General features: G+C 35.4%; 1 protein-coding gene across 1 annotated transcript in view; it reads left to right on the forward strand.

The window, feature by feature from the left end:
- Positions 1 to 26,290, forward strand: part of SCAF11 (SR-related CTD associated factor 11) — a 75,915-nt gene extending 49,625 nt beyond the window's left edge. Inside the window, exons 8-16 of the mRNA XM_021704794.1 lie at positions 13,253 to 13,311; positions 13,461 to 13,570; positions 14,531 to 14,632; positions 16,533 to 16,639; positions 17,319 to 20,021; positions 20,781 to 21,124; positions 22,139 to 22,357; positions 22,715 to 22,834; positions 23,099 to 26,290. Coding sequence (XP_021560469.1) covers positions 13,253 to 13,311; positions 13,461 to 13,570; positions 14,531 to 14,632; positions 16,533 to 16,639; positions 17,319 to 20,021; positions 20,781 to 21,124; positions 22,139 to 22,357; positions 22,715 to 22,834; positions 23,099 to 23,245 — 3,911 coding nt within the window. The 3' untranslated portion in view covers positions 23,246 to 26,290. The remainder of the gene's footprint in view (positions 1 to 13,252; positions 13,312 to 13,460; positions 13,571 to 14,530; positions 14,633 to 16,532; positions 16,640 to 17,318; positions 20,022 to 20,780; positions 21,125 to 22,138; positions 22,358 to 22,714; positions 22,835 to 23,098) is intronic.
- Positions 26,291 to 27,349: the final 1,059 nt, after the last annotated feature.

The raw sequence follows: 27,349 nt of genomic DNA on the forward strand, positions 1-27,349 counted from the left end.
TATTCCTTTTGTTCTTGTCTAGTGCATGGTCCTCTAATGTAGGAAAACTTTGCAAGGGCCTGAGAAAAATGGCACCACAGTGCTTTGTGACTCTTCCTCAGGGTTTAGGCTGTTTTTTCTGTTGCAAAGAAAAACTTACTATAAGTTGTTTGTAAGCAAGGGGGTGAACATTTATTTTCCAGGTTAGGTTACAATGAATTTCTATTTATAGATCCAAAGAATTAATGAATTCATTGTTCTTAAGAGTAAATGATAATCAACATTTTTTATAGATTATGAGATTTGGATGTTGTTCCTTTTTCTGATTGGAATTAACATGATCTCTCAGGTTCATTGATCCTCAGATTTACTACCTTTGAATTTACTATTTATATAAAATTGCAGTATAAGGACTTCTGTGGTCACACAGCATTTTCTTTGCTAAAAACTTTAGATATCAAAACTTTTTCTGTCATTGCTATAGATTAGCATCCTTTTTTATGGATAGCCTTTGCTCAGTAACTCTAGGATCTGATATAAAATTTACTGCTGAGGAAGATTAAATGATGTTATAGACTTTCTTTAAATAATTTGGCATGCTCTCACTGTATTAATCTTAATTTTAAGACTACTGTAATTTCCTTTAGCATATAGCTTCTGCAGGCCTTATTTTTAGGGAGAGAAAACTATTCCTGCCAGAAGGTTAATACGGTCCAAGCCCTGTAACCTAGTGCTGTGTCTACTTAAGTTAAGATGCCTGAGTTATTTGTTTGGTTTAGGGTACTCAGAGATACTCATTATGCTTTATGAGTGGATACTACAGAAGTACTAATAATACCTAGGTAATTATGAGCAAATGTATTTATACATCTGGATTGATTTGAGGGTACTTGGTGATTTTCCTTTTAGTTTTTTCTATGATACTGCTTTGTACTTGGGGAGTTTAATACATCCAGCATTGCCAGTTTTACTTCTTGCATTGAAGTAGATTCAATCATCATACCTGATGACATAGTTAGCTTGTATTTAGGTATTGTATTTAATGAAAATTACTCAGATTTAAGTTCTAAATCCGTACACAGCATGTACTCAGTATGAGATGTTCATACTAGTAGAGCCAAAGAGAATTGAGATCAGCTCACCCCATTCAACAAACCATACTAAGCACAGTTCTAGACTCTTAGGAGTATAGTAGTGTATAAAAGAGACAAAAGGTGCTTGCTCACGGAGTACCTTCTGTGGACAATAAAAAGATAAATGTATAATATGACAGGTAGTGATAAGTGCTTTAAAGAATAGAACAGGGTAAAGTGATAAAGCGTGATGACATCGTGGAGGTGATATCTCATTAAGGGGTCAAGGAAATCCTCTTGGATAAGTTTATATTTGAATAGCAACCTAAAAGAATTAAGGGATGAAGCCATAAAGATATCTCAGGGAGGAGTGTTCTAGGTGAGACAACAGCAAGTGCAAAAGCCCTGAGACAAGAACAACTTTGGTATAGTCAAGGAATAGCACGGAGGTCAATATGACTGGAATGATTGAGTTAGATAGGTAGAGGAGGAAGAATTAAGACATTGGTGGGCAGGGCCTTTAGGGCCTGTGTGAGATGAGAAGCATTTTCTGGGGTAACATGATCTGACATATGGTTAAAGGATAACTCTGCCTGTTAAGAAGGGAATAGATCATAAGAGGACTGAGAGACCAGTTAGGTGGCTATTTTCTAGGCCACAGATCATGGTAGATTGGGTCAAGAAGGTATTAGTGGAAGTAGTGAGAAGTGGTTCAATTCTGAATATATTGTAAAGGTGAAATTAACAGGATTTGCTGATGGATTGGATGTTGGGTATAAGGTTGATTCTGAGATCTTGGCCTGATGAATTGTTAAAATGGAGTTGCTGATTACTGAAATGGTGAAGGCTGGTTGAATGATTAGAAGGGTATAATCAGGAATTCTCTGTTGAACTTATGTAAGATGCCTACTCTACAACCAAGTAGAGGTGCTCTGAAGAAATATGGATGTTTGCATGTCATATGCAAATAAGATCTATTTATCTTCGGGCCATCTTACAGATGGTCTGCAATTTACAATGCTTAGACTTAGGATTTCTGACTTTTAGTGGTGTGAAAGTGATACACATTCAGTAGAAAGTGCACTTTGAATTTTGATTTTTTTTCAAGGCTAGCGATATATAGCACAGTACTCTCTTGTGATACTGGGCAACTCCCAGTCAGCCATGCAATCACAAGGGTAAAAAAACTAATATACTTAAAACCACTCTGTACCTGTACAACCATTCCGTTTTTCACTTTCAGTACAGTATTCAGTAAATTACATGAGATAGTCAACACTTTATTATAAAATAGGTTTTGTGTTAGATGATTTTGCCCAACTATAGGCTAATGGAAATGTTCTGAGTGTGTTAAAGGTAGGCCTAGGCTAAGCTGTGATGTTCAGTAGGTTCGGTGTATTAAATGCACCTTAAGGTATTTTCATTCAACTTATAGTGTGTTTATTGGGATATAACCCCATTGTAAGTCAAGGAAGGTGTGTAATTAGAAAAAGTTTGATTCTACATTTAAGGAAGTTTTACAAATACCTCAGCTATTTATTATACCTGTATATTTTTATTTATGATTTTATTTAAAAACAGGAAAAAAAACAATGAGTAGATCAATATTAGTTTCCTAGGGCTGCTATAACAAATTAATCACAAACTTGCTGGCTTAAACGAACAGAAATTTGTTTTCTTACCATTCTGGAGGTTAAAATTCTGAAGTCAAGGTGTTGGCAGACCCATACTCCTTCTGAAGGTTCTAGGGAAGAATCCTTCCTTGCCTCTTCCTAACTTCTGGTGTCTCTTGGCAATCCTTGGCATTCTTGGGCTTGTAGCTGCATCACTGGAATCTCTGTCTCTGTCTTTATATGTTCTTCCTCTGTGTCTCCCTCTATATAATTTTCTGTCTCTGATAAGGACACTCTCATTGAATTTAGTTAGTGTCCACCCTAATCCAGTATGGTCTCATATCAGTCTTACCTTATTGCATCTGCCAAGATCCTATTTCTTTTTTTTTTTTTTTTAAGATTTTATTTATTCATCTGAGACAGAGAGTGCAAGCGGGGAGGAGTATCAGAGGGAGAGACAGAAGCAGACTTCCCGCTGAGCAGGGAGCCCCATGTGGGGCTTGGTCCTAGGATCCTGAGATGGTGACCTGAGTCGAAGGCAGAGGCTTAACCAACTGAGCCACCCAGGTGCCCCAAGATCATATTTCTAAATGTCATAATATTCTGAGGTTCCAGGTGGACATGAATTTGGGGGGGATTCTTTCCAGTACAAGTTCACTAAAGAGCTGTTTTAGTATTTATAAAATAAAATTTCTAAGTGATATGAAAACAGTGTACCCCAGCCCTGGTGCCTAGATTGTGTTCTCCAAATACCATTTTCCAATGAAAGTACCAGGGCACCTTGAAATAAATGACTGATTCCAGGTTTGAGGTAATAAATAAGATGTGCCTAGAACATTTTTCTAAAAGCAAGTTTTTAAACACTACTTGCATCATAACAAAAAGTCTTTGGAATCAATTTGATTGGGCTCCCTGTAGCCAAAAATGGGGCAATTTCAGCATCAAGAAGAGTAATAACTATAGTTATTGAGACCTTACAGATATGTTGAAGTCCAAGAGTTCATCTTGCTACCTTATAAGCAAACAGACTAACTAATTGGTCTGTTTAGGAGGTTAACTTACTTTGAAAACCGGTATATGAAGAAAAATATCAAAGCATCTCTCATGCCTTTCCTAGGTAAACTGTACATCAGGATAATTGAACAGTAATAAAGGAAAGTTAATTTTTTTTAGAAATATTTCAGCAAATAATTTTAGATGGAATTACAGATTTTGAATATCAGCATTTTGTAAACTCTGATGAATTAATGGATCCTAGGCAGTGATCAGCAATGGCTGTTAGCATCACAAAGGAGAGAGCAGCAACCATTAAACACCTCCTTACGGAAGTAAATAACAGATATACAGTAGTAAAAACAAAAAACCCTGTATCTGATTAAAAATCTGACTACTGATTTACAGGATGTATAGAAACACAGAAGCATATTAAGCAACTACAAGGGAATGCAATCAGCAAAATTTTAGACACAAATGACCTGGTTTCTGCAGTCCGAAAATTTCAAGGAGTTTAAAAGGGATGGAGAACCCATCAATTAAAGAGACAAACATTAAGCAATCACAATTTATGGATCTTATTTGGATCCTTATTCTAACATGTCATAAAAAGAAAGGAAGCAAATATAACTTGGGGCACCTGGATGGCTCAGTTGGTTAAGTGTCCGCCTTCAGCTCAGGTCATGATCCCGGGGTCCTGGGATCAAGCCCCACATCAGACTCTCTGCTTAGCGGGAAGTCTGCTTCTCCCTCTCCCTCCTGTTCTGCCTGCTTGTGCGTGCATTATCTCTCTCTCTCTCTGTTAAATAAATAAAATTTTTAGAAAACAAAAACAAATACAACTATGGACAATTGGGGAAAATTGAACATTGGGTATTTGATATTAAGGAATTACTGGGGTTTTGTTTATTTGTGAGAATGGTATTAAGGATATTTTTTTCCCAAAGAGCACTTGTCTTTTTGGAATTATATACTGAAATATTTACGTATTAAATGATACAGTGTCCGGAATTGTTTCCAAATGATCCTGAGAAGGTTGTAGATAAATTAACACTGGATATGAATTAATAATTTTGGAGATTGGGATGTGGGTATATGGGGATTTCATTATGCTATTCTGTCTACTTTTGTATTGTTTGAAGTTTTCTGTAATTAAAGAAAAATGTACTGTGAGAATTTAATTGGCCGTTTCCGCCCTCCCCCCATATTGTTACATAAAGTTATTCAAGACCTTATAGTTAACTTCATCAAAATACGGTGTATTGTCTTGGGTGTATGAGTTTTTTCCTATATGATTCTAAGTTTCTTGTGGGTATTTTCTAAATGGCATTTTCCAGGGTATCATGCAAAGTGGTAGTGACTATAAACTACTTACTTACTATTTGATTGTCCTTGGCTGCAACTACCCGATAACAAAAGATAATTGATCTATAGGTGTAACAGATAGAAAACTGAGATTCAGGAAGCTTAAGTAATAAAAATATGCATGAGAACAATACCACCAAATTCAGGGAAATAGTTTCCTTTAATGAAGGAAGGAGACAGATTAATGTTAAATAAAAATGGCTAAATGTTAACATTAGTCAAATCTGCTTTGTAGGTGTCATTTTTTGTACTTTATGGAATGTTCAGAATCATTCATAATTGTAAACTTTCAGACAGTTTTAAAAGGCTCGGTATCTTGGCCAAGATCACACAGCTAACAGTTGGAGCAGCCAGAATTTGATCAGTCTTCTGACTCCATATCCGGTGCCTCTTCCCACCACACAGTAATACTAAAGCCTGATATTAGTAATGTTCCCCATCTTAAGCCTTTCACTTTATGGTTGTCTGCAGCCTTTATAACTCAAATTATTATCTTATTTATTTTGATGGCTCTTGTTTGGATGTACTTTTGAGCTAAAAAATAATTAATATAAAATTAACTATCATTTTGATAGCATCATGTCTGTTCCCTACTTAATAGATCAATTAACCTTATTTTGCCTTACCTTTCAGAAATGTGTTATCAGTCTTTTTTTTTTTTTTTCCAGACTAAAGTTCATAAACCACAGCTATAGGAATAGGACCTTTAAGAGTTTTTACCTTTACTTTTCCCTTTCCTCCCTCTTACACTGCTGGTGGGAATGCAAGCTGGTACAGCCACTCTGGAAAACAGTAAGGAGGTTCCTCAAAAAGTTAAAAATAGAGCTACCCTACTGATATAGGAAAGACATTATTAGGGTTCAAAGCCAATGGCCAAGAAAGAATTCTTGAGTCGTCTTTGGTGCAAAAAAGTGGTTTTATTAAAGCATGGGGACAGGACACGTGGGCAGAAAGAGCTGTACCAGGGTCATGAGGAGTGGCCCATTATATACTTCCAAGTTGGGAGGGGGTTAGGGATAGCGCAAGTCTCTAAGGAATTTTGGAAGCAAGATTTCCAGGACCTTGAGCGGGCTAGCTATTGTGGGGGAAAGGTCATTTATTACCATCTAATAAAACCTTAGTCATGAGACCCTTCAGATGTATATCGGTGGGCCATCTGCTTGGGGGGTGATTACCATCACATATCTTGGACGGTTTAGAGATAAAGGAAGTTTCCAAAGGAATTCTTATACATTAAAGTAGACTTACAGCTCAGGCTAGGATTGCCAGTTGAGTCCCTAGAGGAATGTCACTCTGCCTGTTTTCAAGGACTTGTCAGTGGGCTCTAGATAGTAAATTTAATTTTTCTTCTGCCTTTGTTTCCCACATCACCTACGACCCAGGGTATTTACCCCAGAGATACAAATGTAGTTATCCGAAGGGGCACCTGCACCCCAATGCATATAGCAGCAATGTCCACAGTAGCCAAACTTGTGGAAAGAGCCCAGATGTCCATCGATGGATGAATGGATAAAGACGATATGGTATATATATATACACACACACACACATACATACATACATAAAATGGAATATTACTCAGCCGTCAAAAAAATTAAATCTTGCCATTTGCAGCGATGTGGATGGAACTAGAGGGTATTATGCTTAGCGAAGTAAGTCATTCAGAGAAAGGTAGTTATCATATGATTTCACTCATATGTGGAATTTAAGAAATGGAACAGAGGAGCATAGGGGAAGGGAGGGAAAAATAAAACAAGATGAAATCAGAGAGAGGGACAAACCATAAGAGACTCTTAATCATAGGAAACAAACTGAGGGGTTACTGGAAGGGAGAGGGAAGGGGGGGTGGGGGGTTGGGGTAACTGGGTGATGGGCATTAAGGTGGGCACATGATGTAGTGAGCACTGGGTGTTATATTACAACTGATGAATCACTGAACTTTACAGTAATACACTATATGTTAATTAATTGAATTTAAATTAAAAAAAAAAAAAGCGAGTCAGCAGCCCCTTCATTCAATGTAAGGCAGTGACATAGAGAGCTACTAGCATCTAGTGGTGCTCCTGTCTGATCACTGCCCTTTGCTGGAAACATTTCTTTTGAAGTGTGTGTTCATTGGTTCTACTACATTAAAATTTTCTCCTTTTTAAAAAAATTTTTTTTTTCATGTTCCGCATGAGATTTCTTAGATACTTTTTATTAACAAACTGCCTCATTAGAAGACCCTAAGAGAACCTATAAATGTCACTTGTAATTGTCTCAAAGTTTAGGGCAGTAATGAACCTTTATACAAGAGAAAAGCAACCTTGGACCCTTAAATGTAGGCATTTGATGACTGAGCACAGAACAAAGAGATTAAGGTGAAGGTAGAGTTAGTGGCAAGTTAAGCATATTAAATACATCTTTATTTACTTACCCAGTTACATTGAACAGGAGCCATTGTGTCCTAAAGATAATTTAAATTTCTTTTTATAATAAAACTTCTTGAGAAAACCTTGTTTCTTTACCTAGGACTGCTTAAGTAGATTTTAGAAGCAACTCGGTGTAGCTTCTTCCATTTCTTAAAGTTTTTTGAAGGAGGAAAGGACTGTTCTGTGAACATTTATGTGTGACTTTATGCCTGAAGTTATTTATCTTTATGTTATACACTACTCAAACTAATGAATAGAGCATATGAAACTGTGAAATTCTTTTATCTGAATTAGAAATTATACATTAAAATTGTAGCAGGCCTAATAGATTTTATTGGGAGTTGGGCTGCTTGGGTTTTGTACTCGTTTTCCATTAAATCATCTATGACTGTAGTAAAATTATGTAAACTGTTCTGGTTTCTTCATTTGATAAAGATACTGGTGCCTCACTTGAAGATACTGGGAAAGGTTAGATAGCATACCTTTGGCAAATGTGTTAAGGAAATGTTACTTTCTTTACTCATGCTAGATAACTGAGTTGTCATACTTTTTTTTTTTTTTTTAATTTTGAAGTCCTTTATGTACTTAGTTCTTAGAATGAACATTAATCTTTGGTTTGGGCTAATAGTTTATAATTGATGTAGTTTGTAAAAAGTATCCCCTTTTCAGACATTTCTTAATGGAGTGCTTCTTTAAGTACATGCTAGATCCATTTAATTATGGCTTTATTAACTTTGGAATCAATTAATCAAGCTGTAATTGGGTACCTGCCAAGTAATGGGCTCTAAGCTTAAGAGCCTTTTTCATACTTGTTTGTATTGTAGAAAAGATGTTTTCATGAAACATCTTTTGGGATTAGTATTTCATGAAACATGTTTAGGATGTGCTGAATTCAAACAAATAAGACAAGCTTCCAGCTAAGCGTAACAGATTGATAAGCATAGCACCTGTTTAATTCCCTAATCCTTCCCAGAACCCTACTAAAATGACAACAAAAGAATGAGAAGAAAAATTTTAAGCTACAAGACCAGAGAACGAGGGAGAAGAGACAGCAGATAAGAGATGTCCACAAAACTTGCAAGTGATTGTGTGAGGTGAATGATAAATTGTCTTAGCAGATGGGGCGGCTGGCTGGCTCAGTTAGTAGAGTTTGTGACTCTTGATCTTGGGGTCATGAGTTCAAGCCCTATGTTGCAGGTAGAGTTTACTTAAAAAAAAAAATTGTCTCAGCAGTAAGCTGAACCTTTCATGGGGAGCAGGGAGTTAAGAAATCGGTTTACATACCATAGAACCTTAGGCAGTCTTGGGTCTGAGGACCTCCATTATCTTTGAAAGCAGGGATATGGGTGGTGCCAAAAAACAGAATTGGTTAAAGTGTTTTAAAGGACTTTATCCTGCAGTCTTGGCTGAACAGGGTAGGGGAGGATTCCACCCAGGCAAAGACTGGAGCCTTACTCTGTAGAGTGAGTGGTTAAATCAGATTAAACTCTGGCACAAATGAGGGTAGAGGAGACAAAAGAGTAAAGAGAGGGAAATTAAGTCAAATTTTAAGGCCTCTAATTCTCTACCCATGGCACTTGCAGTGTTGCTTATTCCCAGATTGGGAAATAGGAGGCATCTTCTGAGGTACTCTCTTACCTAAGAGAAAAGACTTGAGATTTTGATATTTGGGAATTTCCAAATGAAATAGATCTCTGCTTGATCACCCTACAGTGAAACCCATTAGTCGAAACGCTCTGACCACCCATCCTCACCATTTTCAATCAGTATTTTAGTGTCTCACAAATCAAGGATCACCAGATATTTGGGGGAAAACCTCCAGTATAAGAGAGATCAAAACAGAGACAAAAGGAACTGGATAGAATAAACCAAGTGCTGGGAAACAGGGAACAATTTAAAAATTAATATTCTCAGAGATAAGGGATAGTTCATCATTGAAACAAGAAAGACTAAAAAAAGAAAACTCTTGGAAATCAAAAATGTTATAGTAGAATTCAACAGGGATAGAGGATAAACTGAGAAATCTGAGAAGGTGAGACAAAAAGTTGACGAGACAATAGGGTATTAGTCTATGAGGTTCAGTACCAAATAATAACATTTCAGAAAGAAAAAAAGCTAAAAGGCAGAAAGTTATCAAGAAAAGGTACTACAAAGGAAAATTTCCCAGAGTAGCTGGGTGGGAGTATCTGGATGAAGAAATAACCTAATACCTGGTAAATGAGGAAAGAACTAATGTGCTTCATAAAATTCTAGAACTCTGCAGATAATAAGATCCTAAGAGGTTCTAGAGAGAGAAAACAGGCTATGTATAAAAGAATGTTATCAACAATGGATGTGAGCACTGGAGCGATGTCTTGAAAATTCTGGGGAAAATAATTACCCAGGACATTCTAAACCCTGTTAAACTGTTAATCAAAGTGTTAGGGTAGAATAGACATTGTCAAACATGTAAGAGCTCAAAAATTGATTCTCACACACCCTTCCTCAGAATTTTGCTGGAGGATGTGCATGCTTCACTAAATAAGAAAGTAAATGAACAGTGTGAGATTCAAAAAATGAGTTCTGGCTTAGGGAAAAGGTAAATGGGATTATCAGGTTGATGATAGAGGATAGATCAGAATGACCATTAAACAACTTTTAGAGAGTTACCAGTTCAGACTGGAGCAGGACAAAGGAATAGCATTTCCATGAGAGTGGGAAACAGACTTTGTGGATGAGTTGAGGGGCTTGAATGTATTAAGAGGAGATTTATACTTTTGTTGTAGAGTTAGCTAAATTACTCATAGGTAATAAAGAGAAAAAAGGAAAAGAGAAAACAAAATAGTTAATTAACCCTAGGAAAAGCAAGCAGTTGTACAAGAAAAATAATATTAATTTAGTATATGGTTCAGCCGTGAATAATGTTTATACAGTTATATTAATGTAATATTGCTTATATCAAATGTTGATATGTAAAAAAGAACATTCGGTGGAAGCAGCTAAGGAAGTGGGTGGGGCAGTGGTCTAAGAGAAAAGTCTTTATCTTCTATAGTAAAAAAATTAGAAAATATCTGAAACCAAAAAAATCGAGGTAGAGTAGTACAAGCATGTTATTTAGAAATAAAGAGGCCAATATTAGAAGAAACAGTTAAGGGGTTTGATGAGTGCTTTCAGGGAGTGGGAATTTCTGTAGTTTTTCTCTATAAGCCTAGAAGTGCTGTTTGACTTCTTAAAGTTTGTACATGCATTACTTTGATAAAAAATGAAATGTAAAGGCCTATCATTGCTGTCCCAAGGCAGATAGATTAGTAGGGTGGATATGTGAAATGGTCTCTAGGAGATCACAATTTAGATATATCTACCAGTATTGAATATTGTTATTGGAGGTGCTCAGTAATTACCTGAGATTTACCCAGAAATAGGTGAAATACCTTTTGAACTAAATTTTCACATTTAGCATTGGCCAGAAAATGAACAGTTCTTCCCATAGAGAGCGTTCTGTCTAATGGTGGCTTCCTGAGATAGGTTTTCAAGTGAAGGAGTGTTATGTAAACTTTACAAACTCATAAGTATTAAGTGAATGAAACCTGAGTGAAAACAACTCAATACCCTTAGGGTATAAAAGAAACTATTGCAACAACACAGCAATTCAAGCAGAGTTGAAGGAAATAGTTACTTTTTTTTTTTTTTTAAGATTTTATTTATTTATTTGACAGAGAGAGACAGAGAGAGAGAGGGAACACAAGCAGGGGAGTGAAAGAGGGAGAAGCAGGCTTCCCACAGAGCAGGGAGCCCAATGTGGGACTTGATCCCGGGATCCCGGGATCATGACCTGAGGCGAAGGCAGATGCTTAACAACTGAGCCACCCAGGTGCCCCAAAATAGTTACTTCTAGGAATGTGGCTGGATACCTATCACACATTTTTATTCCTGGTTTGATGCGCAATTTAAAAAATCAGTTTGGGGCACCTGGGTGGCTCAGTCGGTTAAGTGTCTGCCTTTGGCTCAGGTCATGATCTCGGGGTCCTGGGATCGAGCCTCACGTCAGGCTACGGGCTCAGTGGGGAGTCTGCTTTCCGTCTCCCTCTGCCCCTCCCCCTGCTCATCTCTCTCTCTCTCTCTCTCTCCAATAAATAAATAAAATCTTTTTTATAAATAAAATTAGTATCGTCTTTTAAATATACATTGAAGAGTAAGAAAATAAGTTCCTGGAACTCAGCTAGTACCCCTTTGCCCAATGTTGAAATTACATTCGTTAGAACAGTTCTGTATGGGATGTGTGAAGGATGGATAATAGCAGGAAACCAAACAGCTGTTGTATAGGAACTTAAAAAGAAATCAGTATGCTCTTAAGTAGAAAGTAACCTATTATCAACTGGACTGACAGAAGAAACCCCAAATGCATATGGTCTTACAAATAGCGGGAAACAGGCCTCCTCGTTAGAGTGATTTATTTTGAACAAAGTCACTAGGCCCTTTGGGAGGCAAGCAGGGCAGAAGATTGAAAGGTCTGTTGTCATTTGCACGGTGCACTTTTTGTAGAGTTCTGAGGGGAGAGCAGTGACAACAGTAGCAGCAGCGGTTTATCGCAGACAACAAATGCATTGAGAGGTAGAGAAGACTAAGAACATCGGCTCCGTGGTGAAGAAAAACTAAAAGCAGTCATCCGTAGAGATGTTAACACAATTTTTGTGGTTAGCAGAAACTGTCTTTTATCTCCCTTAATCTGGAAGTATGTATCCATAGAAATAAATTTCCTGATATGACAGGTAAGACCAAAAAAACCCAAAGCATAAGCAGTGCAGCCAAAAACACTGCTATAACAGAAAGCTATTTTAATCAACACTTCTGCTCTTCCTACTTTTAACGTTTGAGGAGGAACCAGGGTACTTGACATTGGTGCCAGTAGCTAAATGAATTGGTTGACAAGGGCTGATGGCCCCAGTTCCTCGGGTCAGCTCCATTTGAGGTGGGTTAACAGTTACTGTTTTTTAAGTTATAGCAGGAAGGGACATATTCATTGCATTACTGATACTAATTTCACATCTTGTATATACTTCTTGTAACAAGGTAGTTTAAGTTTATATTGGCTGCCAGAAAATGTTGACTAGAATTTTAATACTCATGCTCTGAGCACAGCACTTGTACATGTTTCACACCAATTTTCTGTGTTGTGGCTTTTTAAATTTTCTTTGTATCTGCAGCTTAACAAGATAAAATTAGCATTAGGAAAAATTATAAAATGCAGGTACTATTATTTTAATTGGAACTTTTCTACGTATTTTAACTTTCTGGTTTACAACCTTTTATTTTTTTATTTATTTTATTTTTTACTATTTATTTAGAGAGAGAGAGTGGGGGTGGGAGGGCAGAGGGAAAGAGAATCTGAAGCAGGTTCCATATCTAGCACAGAGCCCAGCATGGGGCTCCATCTCATCACCCTTAGATCATGACCTTAGATCACCCCTTTCTGTTTTGTTTTTGGTTTTGTTTTGTTTTTACTGTTTTTGTTTGTTTTTTAAGAGAGAGCAGGGCAGGGGAGGGAGTAGTAGGGTACAACCTTTTAAAATAAAAATTAAGGGGCACCTGGGTGGCTCAGTCGGTAAGCGTCCGACTCTTGGTTTTGGCTCAGGTCATGATCTCAGGGTTGTGAGATGGAGCCCTGTGTAGGGCTCTGTGCTGGGCCTGGAGCCTGCTTGAGATTCTCTCCCTCTGCCTTTGCTCCTCCCCCCCCCCCTCCCCCCGCTTGAGTGCACTTTCTTGCTTTTGCTCTAAAATAAATAAATGAATATTAAAAAAATAAGACAAGGTAACTGAGTCTTTTTGTGTCTTTGTACAGGAAATTCTGCACACAGTGAAATGGAAGGAAAGAAAAATGCAACAATTAAAATAAATAAGGTTTGTTCATGTAAAATCTTTTAGATAAAAACACTCTGGTTGTTTAGTACATAACTCTATAACTCAGCTATATCAAAATATTTAAATATAGCTATTAGTTATGAGGATTTTTTGTTTGCTCTTTCACTAACTTGTTTTTACTTTTCTAGCCTCGAAGATCAAATCAGTGTACCAGTCAGTGCTTCAGAAATATTTTCTCCAATATGTTTTCTTCTGGTAGTCACACTGGAGAATCTTCTTTTACCTGTAGAACTTACTGGTTAGTATTTTCTACTTTATGTGTTTGTTCTTGATGTTTCATTATTATAATTAACTTTTGGTAAAAATTTAAGTTCTGGCTCAAACATGAAAGCCCACCTTGTTTTTTATTTCTGTTTCTTTTGGAAAATAAACTAGTTCTAGCAAAGAGAAAACCTGCTATTTTGTGACCCTCTCTAGTATGCAGTGACTGCCTATGATCTAGTGGGTTTTGTTTTCATTAATAATAAATTGTTCTGCACAGGCTTTTTATGTGATGGAGAAGTAAGCTACTTATTAAATTGTAATCAAGCAGAACCCTTTTAGGGTAGATCCAGTAATCTTTGAATCTGTAGTGACTGGCATGTAGATTACTAAGTAAATATTTGTGGAATTTGAATATTAAGTTGGGGTTTTAAAATCACCTAGCTTTAGTTGAACGAACAAGACAGATTAAGATTGTGTGATTTAATTTTAGTGCTTGGCTCAGGGTACCAAAGACAAAAATTACATCAGAGTAGCCTTTTGAAAAGCTGAACTATACCCAATTTTGGTTATAGGAACTATACCTTCCTTTATTTTTTCCTTTTGGCTTACACTTAGTTTCAGATGGGAAACTATTGCAGATACAGTTTCTGCTGGGACTGCTTGCTGTAGCTTTGATCCATGGGGTAGAAAATAGTGTTGCTTTTTTCTCTCAGTAATAAGGATATTATTCTGAATTGACTTTTTAAAAATTCTGTCACTTCAAGATATCAATTCAAGCATTATTTCTGTGAGTCAGATAAATAGAATTTTGATTTGTAATAAATTTTACATTAGGAATGAGTTCATATTGAAATGTTTAGAAAAAGGTTCTTATTCTTTTAAATGTGGTTTATATTGCTAGGTACAAAAATTTTTGCTATCATGATATAACCTAGGTGTTATGCCGAACTTAAATATTTGGAATTCTGATGAAGGTCTGAAATTTATCTTTTAGTACAGAATTTATAGAGATCGATGAAATGAGTGCATTGATTAGACAGAAGAGACAGGAATTGGAATTGTCATGGTTTCCTCATACATCACCTGGAATTGGAAGGTAAAAAAAAATTTTTTTTACCAAAGTGTTTACATGCTAACAATGAGCAAAAGATGTCATTAATACTTATACTTAAGTAACAGAGGTATCTTAATCAATAGTTGTGTTTCTAAGAAAGTTTTGTGCAAATTAAACTTGTTGTCTCAACTGCCTAAAGAAGATGGCTATTTAAAGACCCCCTTGAAAAGTATCTTTTTTATCTGTTTAATAAATGTAGATATTTGAGTCATTTAAAGGGAGACTCTTGAATCCTGGAAACAAACTCAGGGTTGAGGAAAGGGAGGTGGGTGGGGGGATGGGGTAACTGGGTGATGGGCATTAAGGAGGGCACGTGATGTGATGAGTACTGGGTGTTAATATGCAACTAATGAATTGTTGAACATTATGTCAAAAACTAATGATGTACTATACATTGGATAATTGAATTTAAATTTAAAAAATAAAAATTAAAAAGAAATAAAAGGGAGAGCACCAAAATGATAAGATTCATTATTAATAATAGCATTCAGATCTGTCATCCTTCTCTTGTTTTGCCCATTCAGATTTTAACCTGTGTGCTGTTAGCTGACACACTACTTTGGTCATGACATTTCCCCTCCAAAAGATTCTTCTTAATATTTATTTGACCGAGTCTTTATACTCTGCCCTGGCATTCATGATTTTCTATAATGTAGTTCTTTCTTTTCTTAGTTTAAGTCCTAAAGCTACTGCACATTGCTAGGTGTATTCTATATATACTTAAATCAAGTTCCTACATAAAGATTGAAGTCCTTGCCACTCTCATTCCTCTAACATTATAACTTTATCTTATATAACACTGTAATATAGTTCTGCATAGGGCCTTCCCTCTAGGAATGACAGTGGAATATAAATAGAAGTGAAATTAGGAAGTCTGGATATGTATGAGATCTTACAGAGTTAAATATTTTTGTGTATGTGTAGTAAGTTGCACATTGTTTTTGAAGCTTTTCTCCTCCTCCTCCAGAATCTAACCTTATACTGGGATAAAGTAGTTGTTTTTTTTTTTTTTAATTAGGGGATCTGAACTGAACAATTATAAATCAGAAAAAAAGCTGAGAGTGGATTGGTTTTGGATGCAGAAACTTAATAGGGACACTGGGAGCTTTGAAGAGCCATCGTCCTTAGATTGAGGAACTTTACAATACTAAAGAACAACAGAAATCAGTTCTTTTTTTTTCCTTCTTAAAAAATGTATTTATTTTGATATTTTTGCTTTTGATACGTGCTATAAAACAAATGTAGCAAAAAATATAACCCATGTATGTATGATATGCTTCAAATTCAAGTGATAACAGTTCTGTTTCCAAGTTTTGTTATTTATTCATGGACTGATTTCTTTTTAATCTTGCTGATTTCTTTTAAACCTTGATTTGGTTAACTTGGCTAAATTTTCTCTTTGCCCAGAAAGGGAGACGGGTAGGTGCAAGGGGCATGAAGGCACTTTCTGGTTGGGGATGGTGGTGGCTACACAGATATATACATCAGTCAGAAGTCATCAAACTGTACACTTAAAATCTGTGTATTTTGTTTATCTATACATTTTATTATCCAAGTTGATTTTTTTTAGAATGGAGAAAAGCAGAAGCTAAAAAGAAAGTCTTCACAAAATACTACATTATTTACAAGAGAATCATGTATTATATATGAAGTTGTCCTTGATCTCCTTTTGCTATTAATGCTTTTAAGGGTTGTGTCTGTGCAGCCAGTTGTTAGCCATCTTTGAACAGTGAGTAACCTTGAGTTTACATTTTTAGTTATTTTGGCAAAAACTGATTTAAGTACACTGTATTTTAAAGTTGCTAACCTGATTTGGGAAATTAATAATTTTAAATTGTTGGTGTAATTTTTTAAATGTCTTTTTTTTGTTTTGAATTTTCAGAATTGGTTTTATACCCTGGAATATTGAAACACAAGTGCTTCCTCTCATCTCTTCTGTGTTGCCAAGAACTGTTTTTCCAACAAGTACCATATCTTTAGAAAATTTTGGTAAAGTTTGTGTAATTTTTCTAGTTTTTAAAAAATTATTATTAGTTTCTTTCAGTATCCAGAAAGTGAGTGTTAATGACTTAGAAAAGCTATAAAGTAAGGTAAAGATAGTAAGTCCTAGATATTTCTGTAAATATTTGGTCAGTGACTGGACTTTTAAATTGTTCCAAGTAGAAAATCTTTTTACTTTTAAGAAATTACATCTTCAAATCTTTGAGGAACTGGTTAGAAGTCTTCCTTCTGTTTAGGGCTTCAGTGTCCAAAATGTAGATCTTTAGAAGTTACATCTCCTATTAATTATGAACAAATAGTTTCAGTCTTTATATGTTTGTGGGTAACTTGTTTTCTCTTGTTTTTTTGCCTAGGTAATGCCTATTCATAAAGCAGTGGTAGTTATCAAACCAAACATATTTTCTTCTGGTTTTCTCCCCTATAGATTGCCCACAAGAATTCAAATCTTGTGATAATTCATTTCTGTAGCATTAAAAGAACCTGATAAATACCTGGTATTACTTAGATGTTAGTAGCTATGCATTTATTCATAACTTGATTTATAAGTGTATTTTGTTTCACTCTGTTATAGACATTTATTTTATGCTAACATAACCTGAAGCCAAACAATTCTCATTTATTGAAACATATATTTACTTTTTACTTTTTAAAATATATATATTATTAGGTACCTCTTGCAAGGGATATGCATTAGCACATACTCAAGAAGGAGAAGAGAAGAAGCAAACTTCTGGTACATCAAACACCAGAGGAACAAGACGAAAACCTGCAGCAACAACTCCTACAAGGAGATCGACACGTAACACAAGAGCTGAAACAGTCAGTCAGTCTCAGAGATCCCCAATATCAAATAATTCTGGGTGTGATGCCCCAGATAACAACAATCCATCTGTAAGTGTTTCCTCTTCAGCTGCATCAGAAAAGCAGACAAGACAGGCTCCAAAACGGAAGTCTGTAAGAAGAGGAAGAAAACCACCTTTATTGAAAAAGAAACTTAGGAGCTCTGTACCTCCCCCTGAAAAATCATCTTCCAGTGAGTCAGTAGATGAAGAAACAGCAGAATCTGACACACCACCTGTGTTAGAGAAAGAGCTCCAATCAGATGTAGAAAGTAGTAACAGTTGTACTGTGCAGGCAAGTGTAGAAAATGAGTCTGCTAATGACTTGAGAAGTTGCAATGAGCAGGTAGAAGAAAGTGAGGAACATACTGAGAACCATGATACAGAGGAAGCAGTGGAATCTTCATATTCTGAGTCTCATACCCAAGATCCTCCTGTACTAGTTGGAGAGGAAGAGGACATTCAAAAAGTTGAGAATACAAGTATAGAGGCTAATGTTTTACATTTAGAAAGTGAGACTCCTAAAAATATTTCTAGAAAAGGAGATGATCCATTAGAAGATCAAGACCAAACATCTGGACCTTCAGAATCAGAGGTAAAGGTGGATAAATGTACAAATCATCGTTCAAATGATTTTCTTACATGTTCAGGATCTGAAATTAAAGTAGACGAACCTGTACCAAGCTTAGGTGAGTTACCAGAGAATGCAGAGTCAGTGGTTAATGAAGCAAAAGTTATGCAGAGTCCTGTAGTAGAAATTATTGATCATAAAGATTCAACAGTAAAAACAGAACAGCTTGTAGACAGCCCTAAATTAGAATCTTCAGAGGGTAAAATTATGCAAACAGTGGACAAAAAATCCATAGAGTGCTCAGAGGTTCAATTGCCTGGGCATGTTGAAACTGAAGATGTAGAAGTAATTGCAGCATGTGATACTTCAGAGAATGAAAATTCCAATAGTATTCAAGACTCTGAAAATAATTTATTAAAAAATAATACCAAATTAGACAAATGTTTAGGAGAAAAGACTGAATCTCCTATTGAACATCCCACATCTACAGAATTGCCTAACACACACATTGAACAAATTCAGAAGCATTTTAGTGAGGACAATAATGAAATGATACCTATGGAATGTGATTCATTTTGCAGTGACCAGAATGAATCTGAAGTTGAACCTTCTGTAAATGCTGATACTAAACAATTGAAGGAAAATTCTGTGGAGCACAGTTCTCAAAGTAATACGCCATCTTCTGATCCTGTCAGTGGAAAAGCTGAAACTGTATCTCAACCATCTGAAAGCCCAGTAGACGTGATAGAGAAAGCCAAAAAGCCTCGTACCCGAAGATCTAGATTTCACTCCCCCTCTACAACTTGGTCTCCCAACAAAGATACTGCACGAGAAAAGAAGCGGTCTCAGTCTCCATCTCCCAAAAGAGAAACTGGAAAAGAAAGCAGGAAGTCTCAATCACAGTCTCCCAAGAAAGAATCTGCAAGAGGACGTAGGAAATCTCGTTCTCAGTCCCCAAAACAGGATATCGCAAGAGAAAGGAGACGATCTCAGTCTCGATCTCCAAAAAGAGATAGTACAAGGGAAGGCAAAAGATCTGTATCACTCTCCCCCAAAAGAGACACTTCTAGAGAAAACAGAAGATCTCAGTCAAGAGTGAAAGATTCCTCCCCAAGGGAAAAATCCAGGTCCCGGAGCAGAGAAAGAGAAAGTGATAGAGATGGGCCAAGGAGAGATCGAGATCGAGAAAGGAGAACCAGAAGATGGTCTAGATCCAGATCTCGTTCTAGGTCACCATCAAGATCTAGAACAAAAATTAAGAGTTCATCATTTGGTAGAAATGACAGAGACACTTACTCTCCTCGGTGGAAGGAAAGATGGGCAAATGATGGTTGGAGATGTCCACAAGGAAATGATCGGTACAGAAAGAATGACCCAGAGAAACAGAATGAAAATACAAGAAAGGAAAAAAATGACAGTTCCGATGCTGATGATCCAAATTCTGCTGACAAACACAGAAATGACTGTCCCAGTTGGGTAACAGAAAAAATAAATTCTGGGCCTGATCCAAGGACCAGGAATCCAGAAAAGTTAAAAGATTCTCACTGGGAAGAAAACAGAAATGAAAATTCAGGGAATTCTTGGAATAAAAACTTTGGTTCAGGTTGGATGTCTAACCGTGGTAGAGGTAACCGTGGCAGAGGCACTTACAGAGGTGGTTTTGCCTCTACAGATCAAAGTGAAAATCGGTGGCAAAACCGAAAACCCCTCTCAGGGAATTCGAATAGTTCAGGGAATGAGTCTTTCAAGTTTGTGGAACAACAACCCTATAAACGGAAAAATGAGCAAGAGTTTTCATTTGATACACCGGCAGATAGATCTGGGTGGACATCTGCATCTAGTTGGGCTGTGAGAAAGACTCTACCGGCAGATGTGCAAAACTATTATTCCCGACGAGGGAGGAATTCTTCAGGTCCACAGTCTGGATGGATGAGACAAGAAGAGGAAACAACTGAACAAGGTAATATATTCTGTTTATTAACACTGTTTTATGTGAAGAAAGAGATTATAAATTTAATATCTTATTTATATGAATTGTAATGATCCGTGTTTATAGTTTTATAATGTTAAATTGAATCCCTCAGTCACTTTGCATTATATAGATATATATACACATCAGTATTTACTGCCTTTTTCACCACACCCCCCTCTCCCCCCCCCGACCTTGCCAAAGACTTAAGTTCTGTAAGTACGGTTTGCTAGTTTGCTACAATAGAAGAATTTGGGACGTTCTTGTGCAGGATTTAACTTCTATTTCTTTTATCTCAGGCCTGCACACTTAGATTTTATTGATCATTGTTCTCATATAAATAAGTTATTTTTCTAATAACGATTTATTTTTCCTTGGCTTTTCTTGTTAACATTGCAAGAAAAAAGCTGTTAAAGATTAAAAAAATGGTTAACCTTCTAATTCAATAATCTAATTAAATTTTATAGGATTATTTCTTTAGCAGATTTCGTGAGGTACTGATTCTTTGCTAATGTCAACAGATGTTATGTGAACTTATTCTTAAAAATAATTTTGATTTTTTTTTTTAGTTAGAAAATCAGCCCACATTATTTAGAAATGACAAGATTAAACTAAATGATTGGAGATTCGTTTAGGTGTTCTGAGTCTGTTCATTGCTATTTAATCTTACTATAATCACTGGTTCTTTGCTTCTCTGGCTAAAGAAGTTTGCACATGATTTTTCTTCACAAGCCTTTTTTCTTTTGATAGATTCTAACCTAAAAGACCAAACAAACCAACATGGAGATGGTTCTCAGCTACCTATAAATATGATGCAGCCACAAATGAATGTAATGCAGCAACAGATGAATGCACAACAGCCTATGAATATCTTCCCATATCCAGTGGGTGTTCATGCTCCTTTGATGAACATCCAGCGCAGTCCATTTAACATTCATCCTCAGCTACCCTTGCATCTGCACACAGGCGTGCCTCTCATGCAGGTAGCTGCTCCTACTAGTGTATCTCAGGGACTCCCACCGCCACCACCCCCTCCCCCACCATGCCAACAAGTCAGCTACATTGCTTCACAGCCAGATGGAAAGCAATTGCAGGTATGTTTTTAGCATCTAAAGTTTAATCAACATAGCCATTATAAGCATTTAACTGTTAGGGACAGATGTGCAAGAAAGGGCTTCCTGGTATCCACAAACATTTATTTATTTATTTGATTAGGTTTATGGTAAACCTTTATAGCCTCCCTTCACTGTCCTTCCTCAAACCTCCCACCCCTCAAATAAGAAAATGAATTGAATGCATATTATCAAATCTAAGCTACATATATACTGTTATTGATGTCCAAACAGATTTGCTTTTTCAAGTTAAGATCAAATTATGAGCCAAATTAGAATCAACTGGTGGGTGCTTTAAAATAATTCTCTACTTTATTGGACTTTTAAGGGGGTGGGAACTTGTGATGAAGCTTACATTGTCTTGTTGGGACAAATGCCAGATAAAGCTGTTCATTATCCATTACCATCTGTGTTTCATTTTCACTGAGTTTACTATGCTAAAAAGAAAGAAGTGACTGAAGCATATAGAAAATTTGAATAATAGTTTGTAAACACTGTGTTCCTTATAGTTCTGTGCCTGCATTTCACAAATCCTAGAAAGCAGTGTATAGTTGTAAGATAAGGGGAGTAGGATTCCAGAATTTGGGACCTCCTTTTTTTTTTTTCCCCTGTCAGCTCTCTGCAAGCCATTTGACTTCACTGTCTCCTTTTCTCCCATCTTTAAAGTGAGGGCTCATACTTTAGTTAATTTTCATAAAGAGCCTTTCAGGAAAGTTACTATTCTTTAAATGCTGTTCTTTTCCTTCTTGTTGTTTTTAGTGTTGTCAGAACATTACAATTCGCAAGTGTAATTTAAAAGTCACTTAACATATTTACATAGGTCTCTGTTTAAGAATGTTACTCATTTTTCTTCGGAGTCCCTTAGATATACATGACCTGAAATAAGAATTAAGTACTGAGGTTGACTCACTTTGAATTTTTTTGTTATTTCTAATGACTAAAAGACTTCTATTGAATACAAGTAATTAATTAACTGATGATAACTCTTTAAAACAGGGTATTCCTAGTGCTTCTCATGTAAGTAACAACATGAGTACACCAGCCTTGCCTGCTCCAACAGCAGCCCCAGGAAATTCGGGAATAGTTCAGGGACCAAGTTCTGGTAATACTTCGTCATCAAGTCACAGCAAATCCTCTAATGCTGCTGTAAAATTGACAGAAAGCAAAGTAAGTGTTACAGTGGAAGCCAGCGCAGATAGCTCGAAGACAGACAAGGCAAGTTCAAGGTTGAGAGCAACCTACATATTCTGTATATGATAAAGATGAAAAAATACCAGTTTTGTTTTGTATAATTGGGAAAGGGAATTTACTGTTGATAGTCTTAAATTCCAGTGCTATTTGAAGGGTTCTGTCTAGATATGTTGATGTCCAATGAGTTACTGGTAGTATTTCATGATTATTTTTAGAAATGTTTGATATGTGTGTTAATAAATAACTTTTGTATTTATGATACTAATATTTGAAGAATTTTTGCAATAATGTAAAAGTGTGTTTTCAATTTCATATTTTTAAAGAACTTTTTTGAAAGTATGTGATTGGGCAAATAATAATTATACTTTTTCCTCTTACCAGAAATTACAAATCCAAGAAAAAGCAGCACAGGAGGTAAAATTGGCCATTAAGCCATTTTACCAAAATAAAGATATCACCAAGGAAGAATATAAAGAGATTGTACGGAAAGCAGTGGATAAAGTAAGTTCTATAGCTTTAGCATTGTTATGTATGTATTGTTTTGAATCATCTCTATTTTAATAAAGGAATGCTTAAGTCTAATTAAAATAATAAGCACTAACTTCTAATTCTTGTCTGCTTTTTTACCTTTCAAATAAGTTCATATGAGATATGAAACATACAAAAATGTCTGATTATCTTTTAGGGGTTGTTTTTCAAAAAGCTTTCCATTTTGCTGTAATCCTTTTAAGTATGAGAAAAATATTCCCCCTCCTTTTTTCATAGGTTTGTCATAGTAAGAGTGGAGAAGTAAATTCTACTAAAGTGGCAAATCTGGTTAAAGCCTATGTAGACAAATACAAATATTCACGGAAGGGAAGCCAAAAGAAAACTCTGGAAGAACCTGTGTCTACCGAAAAAAACATAGGTTGAAATGGGGAGCACTATAAAGGACACTGTCAAGATATCTGCAAAGTGCAATTTCAACATGTACCTTTAACTGAAAATCATACATAACTGTGATTGAAATTTGGTTTTGATAAAATTATTTTTTTTAATGTAGAATATAAAGTTTTGTTCTAAATAAATATAGTTCTGCACTGCAACTTCTTCATCCTTTCCTCCTCCCGAAAATAAAAGCAAATTCAAGGGAAAGTAAAGGGGTTAAAGGAGTGTGCATTTTTACTAGGACTGTGTTATAGTGTGGATACTGGAAGATGTACAGCTTTTTGATTTGAACAATGGAGTGCATAAATTAGAGTCTTCTAAGTGCACTGGTTTTGGAAAAGATATATATGATACATTTATTCTGTCAGGCTAAAAATAAAGTATGATCTTTATGATTTTTCCCTCTAATTATAGAAAGTTAAATAATGTATTACCATGAAAAATATTTCTAATAACAGAATATACCAATTGCAGGGTTCCTAATGTGTATTTTTAAAGCACACATCTGAATAAATTGCCTAGATAGAAAACAGATTATCACATGAGTAAAATTCAGTGTTCAAAACTTTGGAACACTGTTACTGTATCACCAAATAAAGGTTATGCTGCTTGTTTTTCTTTTGTGCCTTTTTTTCCCCCCAGTTGAGATGAAGCAGTTTGATTTGCTAGATTTACAACTATGGAAGTCTAAAACTCTGTTGAATTTAACAGATCAGTTTGGAAAAAGTGTTCGTATGTAAAAATTTGTAAAAATTGTGTTCTTTCATGATACCTCCTACCTATCAGAGAAATGATAAATTATTTGTGCCAACTGGAGAGTTGCTGTTGAGTAGTGACCCTCCCTTCCTTGGGACGAAGGTAGAATTATGAAACTCACGTCAGTGGCTTTCAGTTGCTCATCTATCTAATCACTAATGAAATTCTTTTCACACTTGAGAAGTCTCCAAATGCTTTACAGTGAATAAAGTGTTAATTAGGTGACCATGTGGTAGCCATTAACTATGTTGCAAAATTCTCGACATTAAAACCTGTGTTTTGGAAAGAGAGAGGAATTAAATAATGGACTTGGTTAGGCTTTCAGGGACTAGGGATTTGACTGTCTTTTTTTAAATACTAGAATATGTTAATTTTTACAAAAGGTAAGTTCAGAGTGTTAGAGAGCCACTGTTTTAATTGGCATCTTAGAAGGAAAAATGAGTTATATCCATAATAAACTGTCTTTCATTCCAGTAACAATTTTCAATAGATACCAAATAACTGGAAAGCTGTTCAGATAAGATGTTAATGCCTCTGATAGACGTATGCCTCAGTGAGACAGATTGACCCTTTTACTAGCTACACTAGAGAGCAGTACTCTGTAGGACTGTGCTTTTCTGAAGTAAAGATGATCTGGTTCTCAAGTTTATGTGCATAATACTTTCTTGGTGCTAGCTTTGATAAGGCAAATATTTTGAATTGTTGGCCCCAATAATGATTGTGCTAGTTCATAATCTTTATTAGATTATGAATGTAATCCCAAAAAGTGCTAGAAATATATCCAAGCAGTTCTTGATCTTTACTCTGCATTTCTGGGCATTTGTAATATGGTATTCTACTGATTTATATATATATATTTTTAATTAAAGTTTGTGTTTAGATACGAAGGGGAAAGAAGTTTGGAAGTATATTCTAATAAAATATTAGGACTTTTAAATATCAGCACACACCTCATTTGTTTGTTTTGAACTCTAGAAACAATTGTGTGAACTTTCAAACTATTTTCAGTTAAAGCAGGTTCACACTTTGAAAATTTTGTAGCAAATTGCCTAAGATAATCACACAGGGCATACTTTTCCTGCATTTTCTTTCAGTGATGTTTGGGAGTAGGGTTACATTTTAAAATTTGCTTTTACCATTTAGCTTTGCAAACATGCTTAAAAGTTTTGAAGAAAAAACTAGGTGGAGGTCCAGAGTTAAAGTCTCACATCTTTGGTAGCAATGCCATGAATTATTTCTACCTTTCTTGAAAATAACAAGTGTGTATTCCATATCTGCTTTGGGGTACTTGGTTAGACTGCATTTAAAATGCTAATGAAGAATGTTACTGGATTAGAATTCAGACTTTTAAAACTTAGAAATACTTAAGAATGTATTAGAAAGTGCATGCTTTATGTTCAAAAAACAATGCTTTAACATTCCCCATTCTTGCTTTTTTCAGAAATTTAATTTTGCATGTGCACAAAAACATCTTGTGGGGTTACAGATTTCTCGTTATTTATTAAGATTCAGTATTAACTTGACCTTTGAATCCTTGGTCCCATTAACTTACTAGTCACACTGACCAGTGTTTTAGGCTAGTGCCTAGAAATTGAGACTAAAAGTAATTACTTATTACTTTAACATTCCAAAAGTTTTGTGATTTTTTTTTTTCTGGTAATTACCACATTTTCTCCATTATCTTCCTTTAAATGGCCACAGTGTGTACTGTTTGAATGTTCCATCCAAAAGATGTAGCTTCAGAAGCACAGTGGTTGCCCCACGGTCCACGAGACGTTGTTTGTAGTACGAGGATGGAGTGCTGTCTACTGAAACAATACTCTTAAACAGATATGTAGTATGTAATATTTTCTAATAAATTCTTTTGATAAACAAAGAAGTGTCTTTAACATTTTATTATTAAGATTCTTGGGAAATGGTGACTTTTTTACCTCATTATAACTCTTTCCAAACCCATGTTGAAGTATTTCTTGGATTTGTACCAAAGTAACTAGCACCATAGTTACATTAATTCCAAGTTGTAAAGCAAGCTTAGAGTCAGCTATAAGCATTTTTTCCTAATTACAAAATCATTGTAGGAAATTAGGAAAGCTTTATTTAAAAAAATTTGTAGAAGAGGGAAGAAACTGAAAAACAAAAGGAGAAAAATCACCTGTAATCCTGCCATTTAAAGGTAACAGTACTGCTCAGACTGCCCATAACTGTTGTAACTTATCCTTTTCACTTAATGATGTATTTAGAAGTTTTCATTTTAATAAAAATTCTACAGCATGATTTTTAATGGCTATATAGTATTCTGTTACATATTGTACCATTACTTAAACCAACCCTCTGCTGTTGGATATTAAGTTGTTTTTACTAATATAAATAAATTAAAATAAAAATTGTACTAACATAAGACTGATGTGAACATCTTTGTATATAAATTGATATATCCCATTTCAAATTATTCTCTGGGGATTAATTCCTAGAAGTAGACGGTCTTGGCCGATCAGTTTTTATTTCCCCACAAAAGAATTTTTAATGTGATTTTATATATATATATATATATATATATATATGTATTATATATATATATAATACATATATATATACACTCGTATAATTTTTAAAATTCAATCATATTTAATGTAAAACTCCATTATTTTCCTAAGCTGATTTTTCTATCCAGAGAAAACTGTCAGAAAGTTCTGTGTATCTTTCCTAGATCTTCATGCATTTACAAAAATGCTTATTAAGTTTCCAGGAAAATAGGTTTCACAGATTGTTCCCCTAGCACATGAAGTATATTCTGTAAACTGTTCTGCATCTCTAGTCTCCTTAATAAATTGAAAATATATCTTAATGTCCATGTTCTGTTTTATAATGGCTATATCACGTTCCCATGGTGATGGACATTGAAGTTATGTTCAGGTTTTGGCTATTAGAAACAATGTTTTACTGAGCACCCTTTGTGACTTAGCTCTAGGAACCTATTTTGTGTATGTGCTTACACTGAATTTCAGATATGCACATTTTTAATTTGGATAGTGTTGCCAAATTGCTCTCAGAAAGGGGTATACCAATTTATAGTCCCATCACAGTGCTGAACTTAGAGTGTAGTTCCACCTTTGATATTATGACTGAACAGGTAAAATTAAGATTGCCTTTGGTCATAAGGTCTTAATGAACACCTATTTCATCAAACAGTGCACACCTACTGTGTGTCAGGGATTCTTGGATTCTTTACATATCAGAATTAATTATACCACAATCTTTCAAAAGAACAGTATAGTAATAGCATATTTATTAAGCTTGTAATATGTGCCAGGTGTGCTATCAGACATTATAAGT

Source organism: Neomonachus schauinslandi, chromosome 5 (assembly GCF_002201575.2).
Source record: "Neomonachus schauinslandi chromosome 5, ASM220157v2, whole genome shotgun sequence".
Taxonomy (NCBI): Eukaryota; Metazoa; Chordata; class Mammalia; order Carnivora; family Phocidae; genus Neomonachus; species Neomonachus schauinslandi.